This window comes from Emydura macquarii, unplaced genomic scaffold, assembly GCF_026122565.2.
Source record: "Emydura macquarii macquarii isolate MOO-44397 ecotype Brisbane River unplaced genomic scaffold, CSIRO-AGI_Emac_v2 contig_2846, whole genome shotgun sequence".
Taxonomy (NCBI): Eukaryota; Metazoa; Chordata; order Testudines; family Chelidae; genus Emydura; species Emydura macquarii.
The window spans coordinates 3,390,826-3,411,433 of NW_027132983.1; the positions used below are offsets into that span (position 1 = coordinate 3,390,826).

Below are 20,608 nucleotides of genomic sequence, written 5' to 3' on the forward strand. Positions count from 1 at the left end.
AATCCTGAGCACCTCTCACAATCAGGTCTATAATATAATATTCTGTTTTCATAGAATCATAGAAGATTAGTGTCGGAAGGGACCTCAGGAGGTCATCCAGTCCAACCCTGCTCAAAGCAGAGCCAATCCCAACTAAACAATCCAAGCCAGGGCTTTGTCAAGCCAGGCATTAAAAACACATAAGGATGGAGATTCCACCACATCCCTAGGTAACCCATTCCAGTGCTTCACCACCCTCCTAGTGAAAAAGATTTTCCTAATATCCAACCTAGACCCCCCCACCGCAACTTGAGCCCATTGCTCCTTGTTCTGTCGTCTGCCACCACTGAGAGCAGTCTAGACTCCTTCCTCTTTGGAACCCTCCTTCAAGTAGTTGAAGGCTGCTATCAAATCCCCCCTCACTCTTCTCTTCTGCAAACTAAATAAGTTTTGAACTGCAAGTGAGTGCAGAATTGCTACCAGTAGTTCTTTATTATGTCTTCTATCTAGAGAGAATGAAACCTCTATGTATTTGCAGCACAAATGTCCTTATGCTTTTCATAACTCATAATATATGGTTTTAAAAACATTGTTTCATTTTACAAATGTACACTTTATAGCTGGGTTTCCTAGCTCAGACTATGCAGAGATGAATCAGCAAGACAAATTATTTAAGAATGAGCAACCATTAAAAAAAGAATTCTGTTCAGTGCTAAACAAATCATAAATAAAGTAGCAGTCTAGATGCTACACATAAACAAAGCTGGGCAAATGCACAATGTAAGGAGAGATTTCCCAACCTGTGTTAAAATATTACTGCTCAGCACAACTAAATCACCTCCATTTTCAGATGATTTGAAGGCAAGATAGTGCAGACGGAGAACAGACCAAAGTAGAACGCTGCTAGCAAGTACATCAAGTGAGAAATTAATTTACATCTGTACTAATAAAACTCATTTCAAGACATCTGATGAAGTAAAAGAGTTGACAGGGTTTAGTCATCCAGTTACCTCATCCCAACACCTCTTTTATGGGAAAGAAAGTAAATACACAATGAATTTGCATTTATGTTGTTTCCCAGAATCACTCACTGAAACATCGCAACACATCCTGCTCAAACAATGAGTTATAAGCCATGCATGTGTAGCCCTTAGACGAGCATCTGTGAATGACTGAGTTGATTCCCTCAGTCAGGTGGAGATAATAAATTACATAGTGATGATCTGAGCTAATGGTAATAGGAAAGTGGAACAGTCACTGCATCTACCATTTTGAAGATTTGCTTAGTGTTTTTACAGAAGAAAATTATGCCAATATAGACTGAAAATGCCCATTTGGAGCATATGCATCTCTCAAGAGCATACAATCTATAAAATATTAAATAATTTATAATGCTATGACTGGGATACATCTTATCAGGGAAGAGTAATCTCACAACAGCCTAGATACTATATGAGAATCCCAAGCACAGCCAAGTTGTTCAAGTACAATACAGCACAGAGTATTTTCATTTGCTAAAGAGCTGAACAGTCACTCATTGCTATACTATCACAATCTCCTCCTTTGTTATCCTTACATAAACCCAAACCCATTATTAGAAGCTTGATCTTAAGTGAAGCTTTAAATCCCTCTTCCCCCACCCCCACCCCCTTTTAAAAAAATATATATATATGAAGTCAGTTAATCAGCACTCTGGTTAATCAGGTTCAGAGAGTTGTATGAAACACCACCTATACCAAAATAGGACAACAAAATATTGGGAGGGGGGAGGTACACCAATTAGCTAGTGATGCACTCTCTTAAAAATAACCTAGTTTTAATGTTTACAGTGGCCTAAGATATTTCACAGATTTATGCTGGTCCACTTTAGCTCACATCCTCTTCCTTTGAAGTTTAAATATTGTTAGAACAACAGCTATTTTGCAATCCAAGCAGCCAACACCACCCCCAAAAAAACCTGCACAACATTGTAGTAGTTTCATACACTATGAGGAAGCAATGGTCCAGATCATCAGCTGATTTCCTTTTTCTCTAGTTGAGTGTCTGGCCTGATATTTGTAATAGTTTATGAAGGTTAATGTTTTAAACCTGCCAATTATAGGGTAAGGATAGACCAACACACAAGTTGATTAAAAGGATTCCATTGTGTAGGATTTCTGAAAACATAAGTGTTTAAATCCTGTAACAATAACTTTGTACAGAATTGGGAGTTCAAACTAAAATATGGGGGGAAGTGTGCTCACATCTGTCTTTGGCAATATGCATACAGAGAACTACCAACATACCGTAAAGAGAAATGATACAGCATTTACAGAAGTTACCCAATTTCTTTAAAGGGTTCAGAGGTGTAATTGAAGACACTTTCCATTTCCAAGATGGTAAATCTATTGAGGACTGTCATGCCTATGCCTTGCTCTGGTAGCAACCAATGACGTTACTACAGCAACAGCACGTACTAAATTACACAATCTCTGGGCTGTCTGTGGGTGTGTTGTGAAACATTTAAAAAACATTCTTTGTCCTCCTTGGAATTATGAGACAGCACTGTTGGTTTCACTTGCAAGTGAATTTGGTTGTTTGGAAATTGTGATGCAAATCAGAAGGCCTGATGTTTAAAAACATTCAGAATATTTGAGGAAGAAGGAGTGGGGTGGGATGGAAGGAAATCTCAGAGTCACCATGATGTTTCCATCATCTTTTCTGGGCAGATTAAAACAACCACAGTGTTGAATCCCATGACCTGGAAAATGTTCTTATTAATATTCCATTCTGTTAAGGTAAGTTTGATATAACAACTCTGCACAATTCACTAAGTTTGGTTTTGCTTATGTGTGGTAGCCAAGATACAGTTAAAGAAACACTGGAAAAAAATGTACAGTATTTTAAACAAATTCTTAGAGGTTTTATCACTTTAAATTTTTTAAATTTACAAATTATTTCATATTTGATTTTTCAGCATGTATGTTCTGTTTACTCCTTACTTTTCATTCAGCCTGTCGCAAATATAAGATGCCGTCATGAAGAAGAAATAGAGGTTACTTACCTGTTAACTGGAGGTTCTTGAAGATGTGTAGTTCCTATCTATTTTCCACATGGGGGTATGTGAACCACACGCCTGAGTCCAGAATAGGGTGGTGTTTTTCTAGGATTTTTTTTTTTTTTTTTGGGGGGGGGGGGGGGGAAGAGGGGGAGGAGAAGAAGGAGCGTTTTTTTTTACAAGCCGTGTCTGTTGTCCCACATGTGTGCCATAGCTCTCATTGTACTCCAAACTGAGGGCATAAAGAGTGGTGTGGGCCAATGCCTCTACAGTTTACCATTATTGTCTTCCAGTTTTTGGCAAATTGGGAAAGGCGTCCTTCAAATATCTGAGGAGAGGAATGAAGAAGCATCAATAAAGGGACACGTGTCTTAAAAATCCCATCCAAAGAAACTGTCTGGTGGGGCCAGAGTACAAGATGGTGGTAGATGTTGCAGAGGATGGATTCCTGGGTTTATAAACCCTCTGTGTCTTACGTGGTGGCTCCTGAGGACATTGGCATTCTGCACCTCTCTAGGGAAACCTGAAAATTGCAACCATGAGTCTCATAAAAACAGCTATAGCCATCCCCCTGAATGCAGTATCTGCTGCATCCACTACAGCCTGGAGGAAGTTTTGGCCATCCATCTATCCTCATCCACTAAGGCCTGAAAGAAGGTTCTAGCCTCTTCAGGGAGAATTTTTTTTTTTAAAAAAAGGACAATTGATAAACTTAGCATAATTGGTCAAATCAAATTTGGCCAAAAATGCCTAATAGTTCAAGATCCTGAACTGGAGGGAGATGGAAGAGAAGACCTTTCTCCACAAGTGGTTGAGCTGCTTGAGTACCTTATTAGAGGGAGCAGAGTTCGGGTGTTGTTGCTTAGATTGCTCTACAGCCACCTGAACCACCAAGGAGTTAGTTGGTGGGTGAGAGAACAAAACCTCAACCCCCTTGGACGGAACAAACCAACACTTCTCAGCCCTTTCAGGGATGGGAGAACAAGCAGCAGGAGTGTGTCAAATTTTCTTCATTGGGTCCAGCATGGCCTCTATGGGTAGGGGTACTTAACTGGGACCAGAAAGCTGAAAAATGTCCAGTAATCTGTACTGAGGCTCCTGGACTTCCTCAAACTGAATCTGAAGCTCTGTCACCAGCCTGCGCATGAGTTCTTGATATTGTTTAAAGTCATCGGCAGAGACAGAGAACAAAGAGTAACTGTTTCTTCTGGTGTTGAGGAAGAAATTTCTCCCGGAACCGTCAGAACCTTTAGATCGACCAACCTTCCTCTTCAAAATACTCCAACAGGACGAGTTGTGGATGGCCAGGCAATGGCATATAGGGTTCATGCACTGATCCAGGGTATCTAGGGTTGGGCTCCCCCAGTACCTAATATTGCCAGTGGGATGGATCAATTGGTAGAGGAGGACCACATGGTATAGGGTACTGTTTGTCTCCTGGCTATCGTGTCTGGTTGGAGGCCAGAAGCCTGATCTTCTAGTCTTCTGTCCTGTGCCACCTCCACCCTGGTGCTGCAGAGACTTCTGTGGGGCCTCTGACTCATCCAGAAAGAAAGCCAAATCTTATAATACCAGCAGAACAGACAGTGTTGATGGCTGCACCTTGAGATTGGCAAGTGGGACGAAAGAATGACACTGCATCCTTGGGACGGTCTCTTTTTTGGCGTAATAATGAAATAGAGACCATTGTGATAGAAGGGGCAAGTGCAGACAGGGAAGAACAAAAATATCCTCCAGGGAGACATTGGTCTCAGACCACTGAGGAGTATGAGGAGAGTACATTGGCAGGACCATAAGAGATGGACCTTCCTTGGTCACCATGGAAATCTGCTGCTTCTGGGGCTGTGTTGCCATCAGTATCACATCAGCTCTAAAATTAGAGGGTCGCACAAGGAGTTGTTTATCCTGAGTCTTCACCATCAAAGCCAATGTCAGAACTGTCAGATGCACATGCTGCCTCATCCTTATGAGAAGATTTTCTTGGGCATAAGTCCTTAGCGCCCGTGTGTGCAGGCTCTCCTGACTTTGACAGGGTTGATGAGGGATCTTCTCTCTTCGGGGAAGTTTTAGATAAAGATGACTTGTCCCTATGTCTATGAGAGTGCCTCTACTGTTATGTGAAGCCTTCTCCTTAAGCTTACCATTTTTAGCCTCTGTTCCCAAACTAGTGCTGGGAAAGACACTGCCTGCTTGCAGAGACTGATGTATAGAGAGATACTTTAAGTATCAGTTCCCAACCCTCACAAGTTCAGTGGGTAAGGGGAGCAACAGATGCTGCACTTGGCAGAGAAGCGAGCCTCACCGAGGCAGTAGAGGCAACGTTGACGTTCATTGCTTACAGAAGAGGAGCGAGGGCATGAAAAAGCTTTTGAACCCAAGCATCCTGGGCATAATGCCAGACTTCTCGTGGGGGGGGGGTGTCGGGGTGTTACTAGGTGAGGAATAACAGTAGTGGAAAACACTAACTATAGTATGCTAGACTACACTATGAAAACTACTAATAAAAAAACTAACTATATACTATTTACAAAAGTGATGCAGTAGAAAGGAGCTCAGGACACCAACAATTCCAACTCAGGCCATGCAGCAACAAAAAGGGACTGGAGAGATGCCAGCCACACCACCCTTTATGCCCTCAGTTCAGAGCATGAGGAGAGCTCTGGGGCATGTGCAGGTCAATGGACACTGCTTGTAAAAATATTCCAACCTCAGGCGCACAGTGCGCAAGCGTACCCGTGTGTGAAATACACATAGGGACCATCACTCAAAGAAGGCTTAATTCACAAAATGTTTTGAGATCCTTGTATGAAAGGAACTACACGAGAGCAGAGTATTATTATAATGGAGTCAGAAAATATAGCTAATCCCCTCCTGACTAAACCCCGTTTGTGAAGTGCCTAACATACAACAGCACCACATTGTCAGTTGGCCCCTAGGCACTGCTCTAATATAAATAAAAGAAAGTTTCATAAAATGATTGACATCATATTAATTTTAAAAATGCTAAAAACAAATATCTTTGAAACCTAAGGTTAACAAATTCTCAAACCAGAGCTACTAAAATAAATTAAAGGAATTTAATTTAAGTTGAGAATTCAGTTCAAGATCAGCAAAATAATAAATACACAATTTAGGGAGAAATTAAGAATTGTTGAATTCTTTCATCTCTCACTGACTTCCATGGGGTTTGAAACCATACAGCAGCTTGTACTATAGGGCCCAGATTTAAGATTTTGTAGCACTGCAGCTTTTTCCACCCCCAACGTGGAAACCTCACACATGAATGAGACCAAAACAAACATATGGAAAGAGGCTTACTTGTACAAGAGGCAAAATTAATCTCTTGGTCGCCAAAATAATAGCTTCAAGTGGGAAAAAAAACCAAAAAAAACCTACAGACACTATCATCTATAGTTAAGACATTCATTCCCCAGTCTTAATTATTACATCATGTAATGACATAGGTGTAGTTTAGTGCAAGTACAAACACAGCCAAATTTATTTTTGGCAACCTAGTAATTTTTTCAATTAAAGTGGAAAATTCATCTATTACTACATGAAAAAGTAGGGGGAAATTGTTATCAGGTGGTCTTAGAGTTCCCTTCACGTGGTCTTCCCAAAACAACCCTTTGTAAAGAAAACAAACTGTGACCAGTAATTTGAGTGACAATCAGGATTTATTACATGCATTTGGATCAAGAAAAAGGAAATAATACAGTACCTACCTCCTGAACAATAAGACAAAGGTGAGAAATCAGCTTTAGCTACATCACACTTTTTAGTCCCACACATCATACGGCAAAACCTATATATACTACTAGTAGTACACAGACCAGTTCAGAGATAAGCCCAGCTCGGGAGTATGGGGGAAGAGACTGACTGACTGACATATTCAGTACCTATGTGAAGATTTAATTAAATAACGAGCCCTTCCCTGCAGAATAATTGCAAAGACATGACAGCCTACATTACCAACCTATGAAGTAGAAGGTCTGCAGTAGAACAGATGTCTGATGTATTTTTTGTGGCAAGACCCCAGATATCTAGGTGCTTTACAGACTGGTGTGAAGACAAGGTCTCCATACATGCTCAAAACACAGCAGTTATTACTTCTAAAAATAAAATAAAACAACACTTCAGTATGGTGGAAACACATATGGAACTTTTAGAAAAATCAAATCAGAGCTCACAAACTCCATCTGACTGGATTTTCTGCTGACCAGGAGAAAATTCATTTACTTTTCTGGAACAAAACGTAAATAAATGCTGGGACTTATTCTAGCTGAGGAACTTTGTTTATATAGAAGATGTTTTCAATTCCCATCTGACCCACTGGTAGAAAGATCTAGCATGAGCAGCATTTTGATTTTTCACTCCGAGGTCTGCTGCAGGGCTAAGATTCTTGCCTGGTCTTGAAAGAAATATTTTGATAGGGTTCAACTTTTTCCCCCCTCACGCCAACAAAAAAATCTGGATCTCTGTCCACTTGATGTACCCTCCCTGTTCTTCTATATTAAGCATCTATTTCTTCTGCATTTCATTGACTTTTACAAAGAAGTGAAGGTGGGAGGCTATTTTCTATTTTCATCTTTCAGTCAGAGGTCAGCCAGCTGATAAGCTAAGATCAGCAGCTTTTGTGGAAGGCAGTGAAGTAACTGCAATTCACTTCCCTACACTCCCAGACTTTTGAATAGGATTTCTCCTAGTTTGTCCAGAAGCAACAAGATATACAAAGAAAGAGAAACTGTAGAACTAGCTCACAGTTCATTCACTACAACTCATAATTAAATGTTTTATCAATCAGATTCTGTCTATGCATCCCCTCTAACTTCTTCCATTATAAGTGGACTGAACTCTGCAATTTCAACTTTAAGTTCTGTCCTTGGATTTAACATAACAGAATTCTACTGTAAAAACAACTGGATATGAGTTAGAATCCTCTCCAGTCCCTTTGATAATTCTCACTGAAAGATCATTAGCATTCAGATCCATAAATTAGTGAGTTCTCAAACTAAGACACATGCAAATAGGAGACAAATTATTTCAAAGATACAAAACACCTTCTACTAACCATATTAGCATCATGGCAGGCAATTTTTAGCCCTAATCAATGTTTCCACAACCTAACATACTTCACCTGCAAACCCAAAGGCAAAAATTGGGAAATGATTTCTTATCTTTGTTAACAAAAATCTAAGCAATTACTTCCAATCTGTTCCTAACAATTGAAAACAATTTTCAAAAGTAGCCTAAGGGAATTGAGTGCCTACCTCCTATTGAAACTGAATGGGACTGGGCATGTAATTCCCTTAGGCTCCTTTGAAAATCCAATGCTGAATGTAACATAGATTAGTATGAACAAGGGACAAACGTCAGCACCAACAGAAAATGGCAGTCAAAGATCTGATCCACATATGTGAACAATCCTAGAGCCAAATTCCATTGTATGTTCTATACAGAACCTTGCATGATGCGTCTGTTGTTTCCAGCACTCTACTTATGTTGTCGGATGAGGTCATGACATCTTATGACAAGCAGTACACTTAACATTTGTATACTTTGTACCTCTGCAAAAAAAAAAAAAAGTTATATTTTCAATTACACTCAGTTTTTATTTTGATTAATGATTTTTTTTCCCAAAAACACTTAAGATTTTACAATACGGGCTTGTAAAAAGGAATGTGAAACTGCCCATTTGAAAAACAAATTCAACAAATATTTACACCAGGCACATAAGGCCAACACAAGACTCTATTTTCTCATCAAATGCTTTTATAGAAAAAGAATCCATGTCCATTTACATCAAGAGGACAGCTCAGTTTTCCTGCTGCTACTGTTCAGTTGGACAGTTTCCATTTCATTGAGTCCCATACTGCAAATGCTAGCCACTATATAGGCCAGATAGGAAGTATTTGCAAGATGGGGCCTATATTTATAACTATTTAATGTAAATCATTTGTACATATCTATAATCTCTGTTAATAATTTTTAGGTGATCAAAATCTCTGAAAACTCCTGTTAAAGAGTCACTCCCTCAAAGTTGTAACAGCAAGAATCACAGTGTTTTTGATGTTTTCTCCATTTGCCTCTTGGCAAGCATCATTCACTGAGATACTGTAGACTGGCAGCACTTCATTCTACAACCTGTTATTTGGATTTCTGTCCCTCCTTACTGGTGAAGAAGCACTGAGTCTATCACTGATTGGGATTGTCAATACATGCCTTAGAGGATGCACTTGTACAGAGTCCAGAAGTCTACGCAGCCATGAAACAGCCCCATAGCCCGAGCCCAGTGAGCCCGACTCAGCTGGCAGGGGACAGCCTTTTTTCTTTGCTGTGTATACATACCCTTAAAGGCCCTTTATTATCAATTCTTTGTTCCCCATACAGACACTTATGGACTGTAATCAAGTTACCCATTAACTTCCTTTGTTAAACTAAACAGATTGAACTTTTTGAATCTGTCACTATAAGGCACATTTTCCAATGCTTTAATCATTGTTGTGGCTCTTCTCTTAACCCTCTCCAATTTATCAAAATCCTTCTTGAATTGTGCACACCATAACTGGACATAGTATTCCAGCAGCAGCCACACCAGTGCCAAATACAGAGGTTAAATAACCCCTGCTCCTACTCGAGATGCCAATTTATACATGCAAGGACTGCATTAAAGTGTCGCACTGGGAGTTCATGTTCAGCTGACTGTCCACCATGACCCCCAGATCTTTTTCAGAGCCATTGCTTTCCAGGATAAAGTCCCCCATTCAGTAAGTATGGCCAAAATTCTATGTTTCTAGATGTATGACTTTCCATTTATCCATATTAAAATGGTTACTGTTTTGCTTGTGCCCAGCTTAAAGTGATCCAGGTCGCTCTGCTCTTCATTATTTTTCAGTCCCCCAATCTTTTTGTCATTGGCAAACTTTATTGGTGATGATTTTATGTTTTCTTCCAGATCATTAATAAAAAGGTTAAACAGCATAGGGCTAACAACCAATCCCTACAGGACCCCATTAAAAATACACACTCTTAATGATTCCCCATTTACAGTTAAGACTCATCAGTTTTAATATGTGCTATGTTGATTTTATATCATTATAGTTTCTTAATCAAAATGTCACATCGTTCCCTTGACTTGGTACTGATTCCTAGAAATGATTCTCTTTAATCTCTGTTCAATTATACCTCTTCTGCGACATCACAAACATCTCTCTAACTGTCTAAGGCCTGCACCAGGCTTCAGTGAGATTATTTTAAACCAGAAAAGTTGTTTATGCAGAAAACATTTCAACATGTGCTGCTTGGAGTTGTGTCAAACTGCGGACTATAACTTCCAAATGTAACATTTAACATAAACCCAATTTGAAAATGAATTTCGCATTGCTTTCCAAGTTAGAATTCTGATTATTTATGATGGTGGTATGTTATGGATTTGATATTTTCCAGACCAAGAAGTGCTCCAAGGAGATGACAATCTAGGTACAGGCAAGCAAATTGAGTTGCGGGGATGGGAGGGGGACGACTGGAAGTAAAGTATGTTGCTTCTTTTTATTTAATATGTATGTCTAGATTTTCTGTAGTCAGCACGGCAGAAGTGAATCTTCAAGAATGACTTCAATATGCAGAGGATAGAGCCTTGGGATACCATATTTTACAAATGGGGCAGCACTGAAAAAAGCATGGAAGTGATTAAGGCAATCAAGAGTGGACATACTGAAGGAGCAGAGAATGATGCATACAGGACAAGCTCAGATCAGGAGGAAGGGACAGAGTTATATAAAGCTTTAAAGTTGACAAGAAGTTGGAACATGATCCAACAGTCGATGAGGAGCAAGTGGAGGGATTCCGAAGGGGAGAGACATGACCAAAACAACAAGTAAGGAAGAGGATTTTTGCTGAAGCATTTTGTATGGACTAAAAAGGATAACATGGCTTTAAGGAGGTCTGAAAGGATGCTGCAGTAATCAAGCCAGAACATGCATAGGCCTGAGAGAAAGAGAAGATGCTGGTGGATGCAAAAGAAGAAACATGAAGAGGAAGATGATGATGCAGGACTCGGATAGGGCCTAGATGTGTGGAGCAAGCTAGAGGGGATAGTGAAAAATAACCCCCAGATCAGAGGCCCGAGTGCCAGTGTGATGTTTTCAACAGCGAGAGAAGGAAGCAGAGTAGGGAGGATTTAGGAAGGAAACTAAGGAGTTTGGTTTTAAACATATTAAGTTAAAACTGATAATGGGACATGCAAGAAAAGAAGCTGAAGAGACAGACCAAGACAGGACTGAACGGAAGGAGACAGGCCAGGATGGAGAGCAAATCTGGGAGTCATTAACATAGAATGGGAGTTGAAGCCATGTGAATAGATTTGATAGCCTTGAGATCAGATGTAAAGAGAGAATAGAAGGGGGACAAAGTCAAACAGTGAGACAGGAGAGGAGGAAAGGGATGAATGTATCATGAAAGCCCAATGACAGAATATCAAGGAGGAGAGGATAACTGACAATGCCAAATGCACTACAGAGAGGGCAAGGATAAGGATGGAGCAAATGCTTTAGTGAGAGCAGTTTCAGCAAAAGCAGACTTCCTTAGAGATGATGGAAACCAGACTGGAAGGGATCCAAGACAGATTTGCAGGAGGAGAAATTGAGGTACACAACTATAATCAATAAAGGGGAGGAGGCAGATGGCGAGGCAGGTGGTGTCAAAGGAAGGGTATTTGAGGGTAAGGGTGTACCACAATATATTGGTATTGTATGGGGAAGGAGGCAGAGAACAGCAAGAAGTTTAGGAAAGGAGTGAACCCAGGGGGAATGGAAGTAAGGAAGTGTGAAAGGATCTGATCACTGGGATAGGTTATGATCAATTCCAAAATCTTAGGTGCATACCTGTAGGCTATCCTTGATGTGGAGCAAATATCATATGTGCCGCACAAGAAGCTGAGACAGAAAGATGGCTTCTGTTTTCAAGGCTGACTTTCTGTAGTCTGTTTTTTTTGTTATTTTAATAATATGTAACTCAAGAAAGGGAAGTCACAGAGAATGTGACTCCAGTGGGCTTCTTTGGACATCTTTTTAAAAAAAAGTTAAAAGAAAAATAAGGTATCTATTCACATAAGAATAAAAAACCTTAATATTAAAAAACACAGCAGTCAGCCAACCATTACTACAGAATCCCTTTCTAAAATGAGTAATTTCTGAAGTTAAATTTATCTGAATTTAGAGAATTGTAATGCTAACGTATATTATATTAACATGTGATTCACAAGAAACAAGTATTACAGGACAGACAATTGCTGAGACGCCATGATCTGATAGAGAACCTTGTTCCCATGGCCTTTAGGGTAGATTTTTCATCTTCTTGCATTTTGCAAGCATGGCTAGATAGTTTATGGGCTTTCTGAGAATCTGCAAGAACAAAACATAGAAGTTTAATGAGGAAGGATAATAAAATTACAACATCCAAAATAATCTAATTTAACAAGCACAAATAGACTAATCAAGAGCAATAATATGAGGAAAGAGAGCTGTGACAAATGTAAACATTTACCCAATGAGATACTTGCATTAAAAATAACCCTAAAACCAAAAACATTTAGATAAAGGATTTTACTGCTAATAATATTCCAGCATTTTTCTCACTATTATTACTGAAGACATTTTTGTTTGAATACAAGATTTAGTTCTAGGAACCAAGTTTTCATTTTACTTCTGCTGTTACGGAGATCATAACCTGGCATGCCTCTATGGAATATGGAAGGGACTGCAATCTTCTAAATTATAATACACCATCTCAAGGCAAGACAGACTAGTAGACTATTACGGCTCAGGTGACAAAGAAATGAAGTAGATGACATTCTGAAAATAGTATATGAACCACTAATGTTATAATTACACAAGTTATTTTTATGGTATGTTATTCAAGCAGAATGGAAAATGGTTGCTCATATACATACACACAAAAAATTGGTACAAAACACTGCAATCACACTACACAGGCTCCTTTGAAAACCCCAGCCTAAGAGGGTTAAGTATCCATTAACCAATCTCAGCCACAGTGATTCTGAATACCCAAGAATGCTGCTTATGTAAATTATACACACACACCAAGTGAGGATGTGCACCAGTGTGTGTAAATTGTCATTGGCCCACAGACTTAAAGTTAATGGGCCTATGACAATTAATAAAACTTAAGATCTGCCCCCGTTTGTTTATATATACACATTACACAACCACGTGCGCACACACTGAGTTCACAGTGTTGGTGTCAACTTTGTGCTTTTCAACAAACTGGTCCCCTTCAATGAAACATGGAGGGTTTTTAGGAGATTATTTAAAAATTTCCTTCTCCAATACAAGAGAAGTGTTCCTCAGCTATATCAACAGACTGCTCTCCAGTGACAAATGGGCATAGATGTGGGTCAGGGTAACTGCAAGTACAGACAAGAATATTTCACTCAGACACTGAGGTGCATTGCTGTATTTTTCACCAGCCTAGTTCTCACGGGGTTGCTCCTACAGGCCAGTTGGAACTTTTAATTGAGAAAGGTCATGAACCCCTGAAAAACTCCTCCATTGTCTTGGGAAGACTAGTTTCACACTAATGATGGAAAAATTGCAAAAGCTCTTCTACTTTTATTTATTTATGTTAAACAATCCAGAAGAAAAATGCCATTAAATTCTCTGACTTCAAGGAAAGAGACATAAATTGGGACTCCCATGAACTTAGCTTGTTTTACTCTAACCACTAACCACATCAACAAAGTCTTCAGGGAAGTTTGAGCGTAAGAGAGAATTTAAGAGGTAGAATGAGACAGCCTTAAATCCAATCATCATGTTGGGTAATGGTAATTGATGGAAATATATTTCAAACCTATTAAAACCCTCCTGTTATTTGAGCTCAATAGAGAATGTGTATCTAAGAGGAGTGCATATACAATATGGAACCTTGTCTTCAGCAACTAAAAATACATCACCACAAACATTCCATCTCATGTCTTACACCTGATTTGAGCTACACATTCAGAGACTATATGTAATCTGCAGGGGGGCAGATAATGAGAGAATATCTAATGGAAGTTATCCATCCTGACTAACCATCTAAAATATATCCAGGACCAAATCATTCCTGATGCAACTCAAATTAAATCAATGGAGTTACATGAGGGATTAACCCAAAAACTAAGTTTGTGCTCATCTACAAGCAGGCACTAGCTCCAGCGAGACTGAAGGCCTGATCACGCTAAAAATTTCAACTCATTTCAAAGGAAAGTAATACCTCTTTTAAAATGGTTAAATCAGCTGTGTCCACAGTATGCATCTCTAAACTGCTTTTCAATGACATTACAGAACTATGTACAAACCCTACAAGAAATTTGTAGCTAACATGGTTTTAACATGCTGTAACTATTTTAGTTGCAAGGAGAAGAGTTATGCATAACCTGATTGTTGGTTTTCCCATATAATCTGACAAATTAATTATGCCAACAAACTATATAAGTGAAGAACAGTTACTTTCAAGAGTAGGAAACTAAATGAAAGGTGAGATACTATCTAATGAGTTTGGAAAAAAAATATGTTCAAAACAGTGTTTTAGAAACGGGTTAGGGAGCTGAACAGTCAGCTATCTAACCAGACCAGGAAACAGGGACTTCAGAAACCAGTCTAAAATACCCCTTTTATTTACTGTAGTTAAACATACAATGCCTGATCACCACACAAGGGTTTAGCATCCTGACTCTTCTAGAGACTAGTGCTGTGCCGTCAACTCAACTGTATGATTCACCAAAATTGAATACAGCTGTGCACAGAAATAAAATTAAAAACTGTAACAAAAATACAACATTTTCCATGGGGCTTCCATGTGGGATTCTTCCTATTGTGTAAACAGGAACTAACATGAGTAATACCACTTTAACTGTCCCACAATACTATGTGCTCCAGAACACATCTGCACTGGTTCCTGGAAGAGTACTCTGGAAGTTCTGGCTATCTTGTTAGAACAGCTTAGTACAGTTATGCATTGAAACCATGTTAAATTGTTCTCTAAAACAGTTACCATCTGTGTTTAGCATGCACAATACCTGCTAAATTTGTTAAGGTTTTGATATTAATTTCAGTTTGCTGATTCCAATGCTTTATCCTTGGAATTTTTAAAGATACTATCATGAGTTATTTTGCAACTTCTTTACTCAGAGACAGGGCTAATGGGCTTAGCAGAGATGAAAATTCAAAGGCTCTCAACATGGTGTGCCATCACAGCTATAGTTTGTAATACATTTTCCACAAAAAAGTGAAATTCCTTATTTTAGTATGATACAAATTTACAAATAAATTGTGTTAAGTTTTTAAAAGTCATTTCACTTTAAAAATCATCCACATATGTCAGTTTAGGTATATACTTGTATTCAGTTACAAAAGTAGCTAATAATTAATCTGAATATGTATAAAACCATTAATATGTGATTGAGACATGTAAGCCCAGGTTATTGTAAATGGCCATAAACAAGGCAGAATATCGTAAAAGGCATCATAAAGTGTCTATCTGAAAATAGGTCCATGCACAATCTACTACTACTTTAGAAGTTTGCAACCTTCAAGAATAACTATCTGTGGTGCAAAGTTATGATTTCCTTATGTTATATGCCTTTCTATGGTGCTCATGACAGTAATATCTCAGCACTTCACAAGAATGGGCTAAACACAAAGGATAAAACTGACTAGTCTATTTTCAGTGGCCAAACTGATGAAAGGTCCAGTTACACAACAAGCCCAACCAGTAGACTCTCAGTGAAAGCTTTAATTCCCCCAGAGATGGTGAGGCAACTACTATGTTTGTTCACTTTTATCAATGTTACAATCATTTATCTGAAATGGGAATAAAACTTATTGGTGATAAAAACAAACAAAAGAAAAAAGTGCATGTGTGATTTGTCCCTTTTATTTCTTTAATCATATTTTCTTTTAATAATGTTTTATCTTCTCACAAATGTCCTGTGAACTCTCCTAAGAAGCTCAGAGTCATAGAGTTTAAGGCCAGAAAGGGCCACTCGATCATTTAGTCTGAACTCCAGACCATCACACGCTGCTACTACCCACCAACCAGCACCTGCACAGTAAACGCAACAATCAAAATTATACCGAAGCATTACAGTCCATAGGAGACTAAACTATTGTGTGCCACAGGTAGGGAACAGGATCGAACATGGTGCACCAGTGTCTGAGGCTCCCATAATAGCACGGAAATGATTGAGCCCTTCCTGACCCCTGCAGGTGGTTGGTAGAAACCCTGAAATAAGAGCTTTCAGGAACATATGACAAACCAGAAGTGAGCCCCAGAGCTGCTGAGCCCTCCCCCCTACCATCACAAGCAACCCCATCATACAACTACACTTGTGTCTCCCTATTCCAGGTCTGAAAGCACAGGCTCACATTAATTCCTCAATTGAAATCTCTCTTTATTCACAAATGTCAAAATGAGGATCCTCCCTTAGGAGGAACTGTTACTTTATTTTAGAAGAAAATTGAAACAACAAAACAAATAATACCAATCAAAACATTGCAACCTCTTGAACTCTAAAAAGGGGGAAAGAGTCAGCAGACAAAATGTTTTATGTTCATCCTGACCACTGAAGAGAAAAAAATACACACACACCATCACATATGGCAAATCTAAACCCCAAAGAGACAGTAAAAGTCAAAAACAAGCCCTCACTGCAAAGTTAGTATGTGATTATATACACACTTTTATTGCTTTGCCAGTAATTAAAGACAATCACTGAATTATTTCAAGATATTAATTCTGAAATGGTCTAAATTTTATTACAAATACAGAACTTGAGTATGCAAACAGTTACACACGACTATCACTCTGATTAGTCCTATTTGAACATGTGCCTCTTTACAGGATTGAGGCCTTATACAAATTGTGCGAATAAACAAATGCAGTAATAACTTTGCCCACAGCTTTCCGTATTTTTTTTTACATTAAATCACTAAATTTAATTGCAACTATAATTAAGGTAGCATCTAACAACTGAGTAAGACCACATTTGCAAATTTTTACTGGGAAAAAAAAAATTAGAGCTGCTCAATAGTATGCTGAGATGTGGTTTGAATCCTGATAATCATTATTATTCAATTCTATTTTCAGTTTTTTACATACGCATACCACTATAAAAACAAGTGACTATGCCATGGGATACCTCTCAAATGACCTTAATTTTGCCCCCACACCAAATTGCTGTAATCCAATATATAACGCACATTGTTTAGATGCAATACACATGCAAAATCCTGAAAACAAGGATCACAGAAAATCTAATTTATATTAAAAAAGCATGAGTTGCTCATGATTTAAGTTTCTTGCACTATTTTTATAACATCTACCTTGGTCTTTATACCACCCTTATCATTAGGATACATGATCACCTGGGGTCCCTCATTTTGAGTTAATGTCCAGTTAGGCCTTGACAAGTTGAGAGTTATGATTCAGTCGGACTGTCAATACTATTAAAATCTATTCTCACCACTTCACCAAAGCAAGGGATGATTTTTGGGGGATATCTTTATGACATACTTTTCTTTAAAAAGGCTGAAATTATAGTTGGGCTGATTCACTGAACCAGCATTCAAAACTTTCAGTATTTTTTAAAATAAATTACATTTCTGGGGCACCTTTCATTTTGAATTGTACCTTATAATACTTTATCAATACACTGAGCACATAACACTCTACTAAAATTCAGTCCTTTCTGGGGAAGACCATCGCCAGTGTTAGTAGCACTACGTAACAGATTAGAACATAAAATTAAGAACAATTTCTCTTTGTGAAATTAGAGTAGAAATATAACAAAAGATAACATAGTTGCCTACCTAAGAATTTACCAAAACACTGCAGTTAACAACCTGCCCTTGCCAAAATGTTTATAGTGATCACAAGTAAACAATTCATTCCAAAGATGTCACCTCCCACAGCAAAACACCCCAGTAGGGAAGCAATATTTAAAAGCTAGTCTGGAATACGTCACAGACTCTGACATTCTAATACAGTTATCTACATCCATGCCTTCTTCCCACTTTACAACCTCCCCGCAGGCTTCTGGAGCCCTGACTTGCTCCAGTTCTCCCATAGTAAACAATAATTTCATCTCCCATCTGACAACCTCCTGCGGTACACGGGTTATAATCTCCCTTCAAGCACAAACCCAACACCAGCCCCTGGATGACTGCACAGAAATGGAGGAATCTGAAAATGCTTTAAAAATTGATACTCTTCATATGTTAGTACAGAACCAAGCCCAACAATGCCCCAGTCTTGAGGGGTGCCTTAGACATTACAACAGAAACAACACCATCGCTACACAAACTGAAGAATCAATTGCTAATTTTAAAAAGAGGACTCTATCAGATTGACATTCAATAGTTTGGCTGAGTATTTATCTTGTTCATATTCCAAGAATCTGTGCATGTCTTTTTTCAATATTTTCACCTAGGAGTTCTTCCACCCGCTAAAAACTCAAGGGTGGGAAAGGGGACATGAACGTATCATCCCTGATAGCATTTTAGGGTGCTACTTTGCACCATGATGCCACTGCACTCATGTCCTGCGTTCTCTAGTGCAGTGTTTCTCAACAACTGGTCCTTGGACCAGCGCCGGTCCCTGAAACCTCCCTGACACAATTTAGAAAGACAGTAAGCCGGAGTAAGAGGGTCCCTGGCATCATAAAGGTTGAGAAACACTGCTCTGGCATGCTGTTCAGTGATTCAGTGCACTGGGCTTCACTTTATGGATAAATTCAATTCCTGTCCCCCCCAAAAGGATGCTAGAGATGAGACAACCCTCCCTCTCCTCCAAGGAATCACAGGGGAAAGGAACCAAAGCTTGAGAGTCAGGGGAAGATTGCCAGCCAGAACCCCAGAGGCAGTGACCTATGTCCCAGTCAAAACCCCAAGCTGACTGAGGAACTAGCTCAGCCCTGACTCAGGAAGAAGAAGGCTCCCTACTGAATCATCAGCACCACTTCCTCCTATAGCACCTGGGGCTCAAGGCTGGAAAGGGCGGGCCCCACAAACCCTTGACCCACCTCAGCCAAGCCTCCGTGACAGCAGCACACGGGGGGAATCAAAACAGCAGCTCCAGACCCAGCCGTGCCCCTCCCCCGTGCCCAGGGAGGTGCCTGGTAAACAAACGGCAGGCTCAGCCCCGGGGAGAAGTCCCGGCCCCAAGCCAAGGCACCACGAAGGGAAGGAGCCAGAGAGGGGACGCCTCGGAGCAGGAGGAAGGCCCCCGGGGTCTCGCCACTGCCGCAGCTCGAGTCGCAGCAGGAAAGGGAGCAGCAGTAGCTCCCCCGCCCTGCAGGAGAGGGGCAGCTCCTCATGCAGCGGCTGCGGGTGCCAGGGCAAGGGCCAGGGCCAGCCCTGCAGGCTGCCGCCCAGCAGCCCCACTCCGGCTGCGGAGCCCCCGGGCCCCGGTGCATGAGGAGCAGGGGAGCGGGCGAGGCGAGGCCGCGCCACAGGCGCCCAGGCAGGCACCGAGCCGCGGCTAATGCCGCCGCTCCCGCCGGGGGAGGGGAACCGCCTCCGCGGCAGCCTGCGGGGGGGCGGGATGCCGCGGGTCCTGCCCTCCGGCAGGCAGTGTGTGTACGTGAGCGCAGCCGGGCCCTTCCCCGGGGGGGACGCCGCCGCCGCCGCCGCCCTCACCTTTCCAGTCCCGCCTCTGAGGCCGCCCCTGACAGCCGCCGCCGCTGCACCTGGAGACCGACATCTGGTCCGGGCCGGGCCGGGGCGGGCGGCAGCCGCGTCCCTCCCTTTCTGTAAAGCTGCGCCAGGCGAGGGGGCGCCCAGACCCGCTCACCGCCCCGGGCTCGGGAGCGTCCGGGGGGCGCCCAGCCCCACCGCCCTGGCTGGCTGCAAGGAGCGGGGACCGGCTGGCGCCCAGTCCCGCTCACTGCGCCGGGCTGAGGGGACGGAGACGGGTTGGCAAGGCGGCTGGGCGCAGCGGCATCCCGCTGAGGGCGCAGAGCCCTGGAGCGGGTCCCTCAGCGCTGGAAGCGGGTGTGCGCTCCCGCTGCACAGGGCACCGGCCGCTCCCGCAGCGTCGGCACGGTGATTGGAGAGGCTGGGCGGGAGGGGTGGGGACGGAGGCGGAGGGATGATATAATAATAACCAGCGCGGCGCCCCTTCCTTCCGAGGGATCCCCAAGCGCTTCAGACGCGGGAGCAAGAAGGGACCGCGGGGGACTAGGAAGCGGGATAGCTAGGTTCCACCCCCGGCTCTGCCATGTAGCATGCTACCTCTCTAGGTGGGCAGAGGTGTTCGGAAGAGTTAATGTTTTACTCTCCGGATCAACTGGAGCCCCTCTGATAAGTGTGAATCAAAATACACAAATGGGAGGCAAGTATCATTCTCTCACCATCACCCCCAAACTACCTAACTTCAGCCCCTAGGGCTGCTCCCCAAATATCCCGAAGTTCAATGGCACCTGCGAATGGTACCTGTGAACTTACTGAGCAGATGGAACCTGCATCACCTCCCGGCAGCTACGAAAACAAGAAGAGACAATTCCTGTAGGGGTGAGACCCACTTGTCTCCAGGCTC

The 20,608-nt window shown here is 41.3% G+C and overlaps 1 protein-coding gene across 4 annotated transcripts in view; it reads right to left on the bottom strand.

The window, feature by feature from the left end:
* PFKFB4 (6-phosphofructo-2-kinase/fructose-2,6-biphosphatase 4) overlaps nt 1–19,913 on the bottom strand; it is a 93,812-nt gene extending 73,899 nt beyond the window's left edge. For 2 of the 4 annotated variants that reach the window (XM_067568126.1, XM_067568128.1), the window contains exon 1: nt 19,711–19,913. In XM_067568126.1, coding sequence (XP_067424227.1) covers nt 19,711–19,774 — 64 coding nt within the window. In that variant the 5' untranslated portion in view covers nt 19,775–19,913. Of the gene's footprint in view, nt 1–8,478; nt 8,486–19,710 lie in introns of those variants that run through there. The other 2 variants (XM_067568127.1, XM_067568129.1) reach the window with 2 other exon arrangements.
* Between the last annotated feature and the right edge of the window lie 695 nt (nt 19,914–20,608).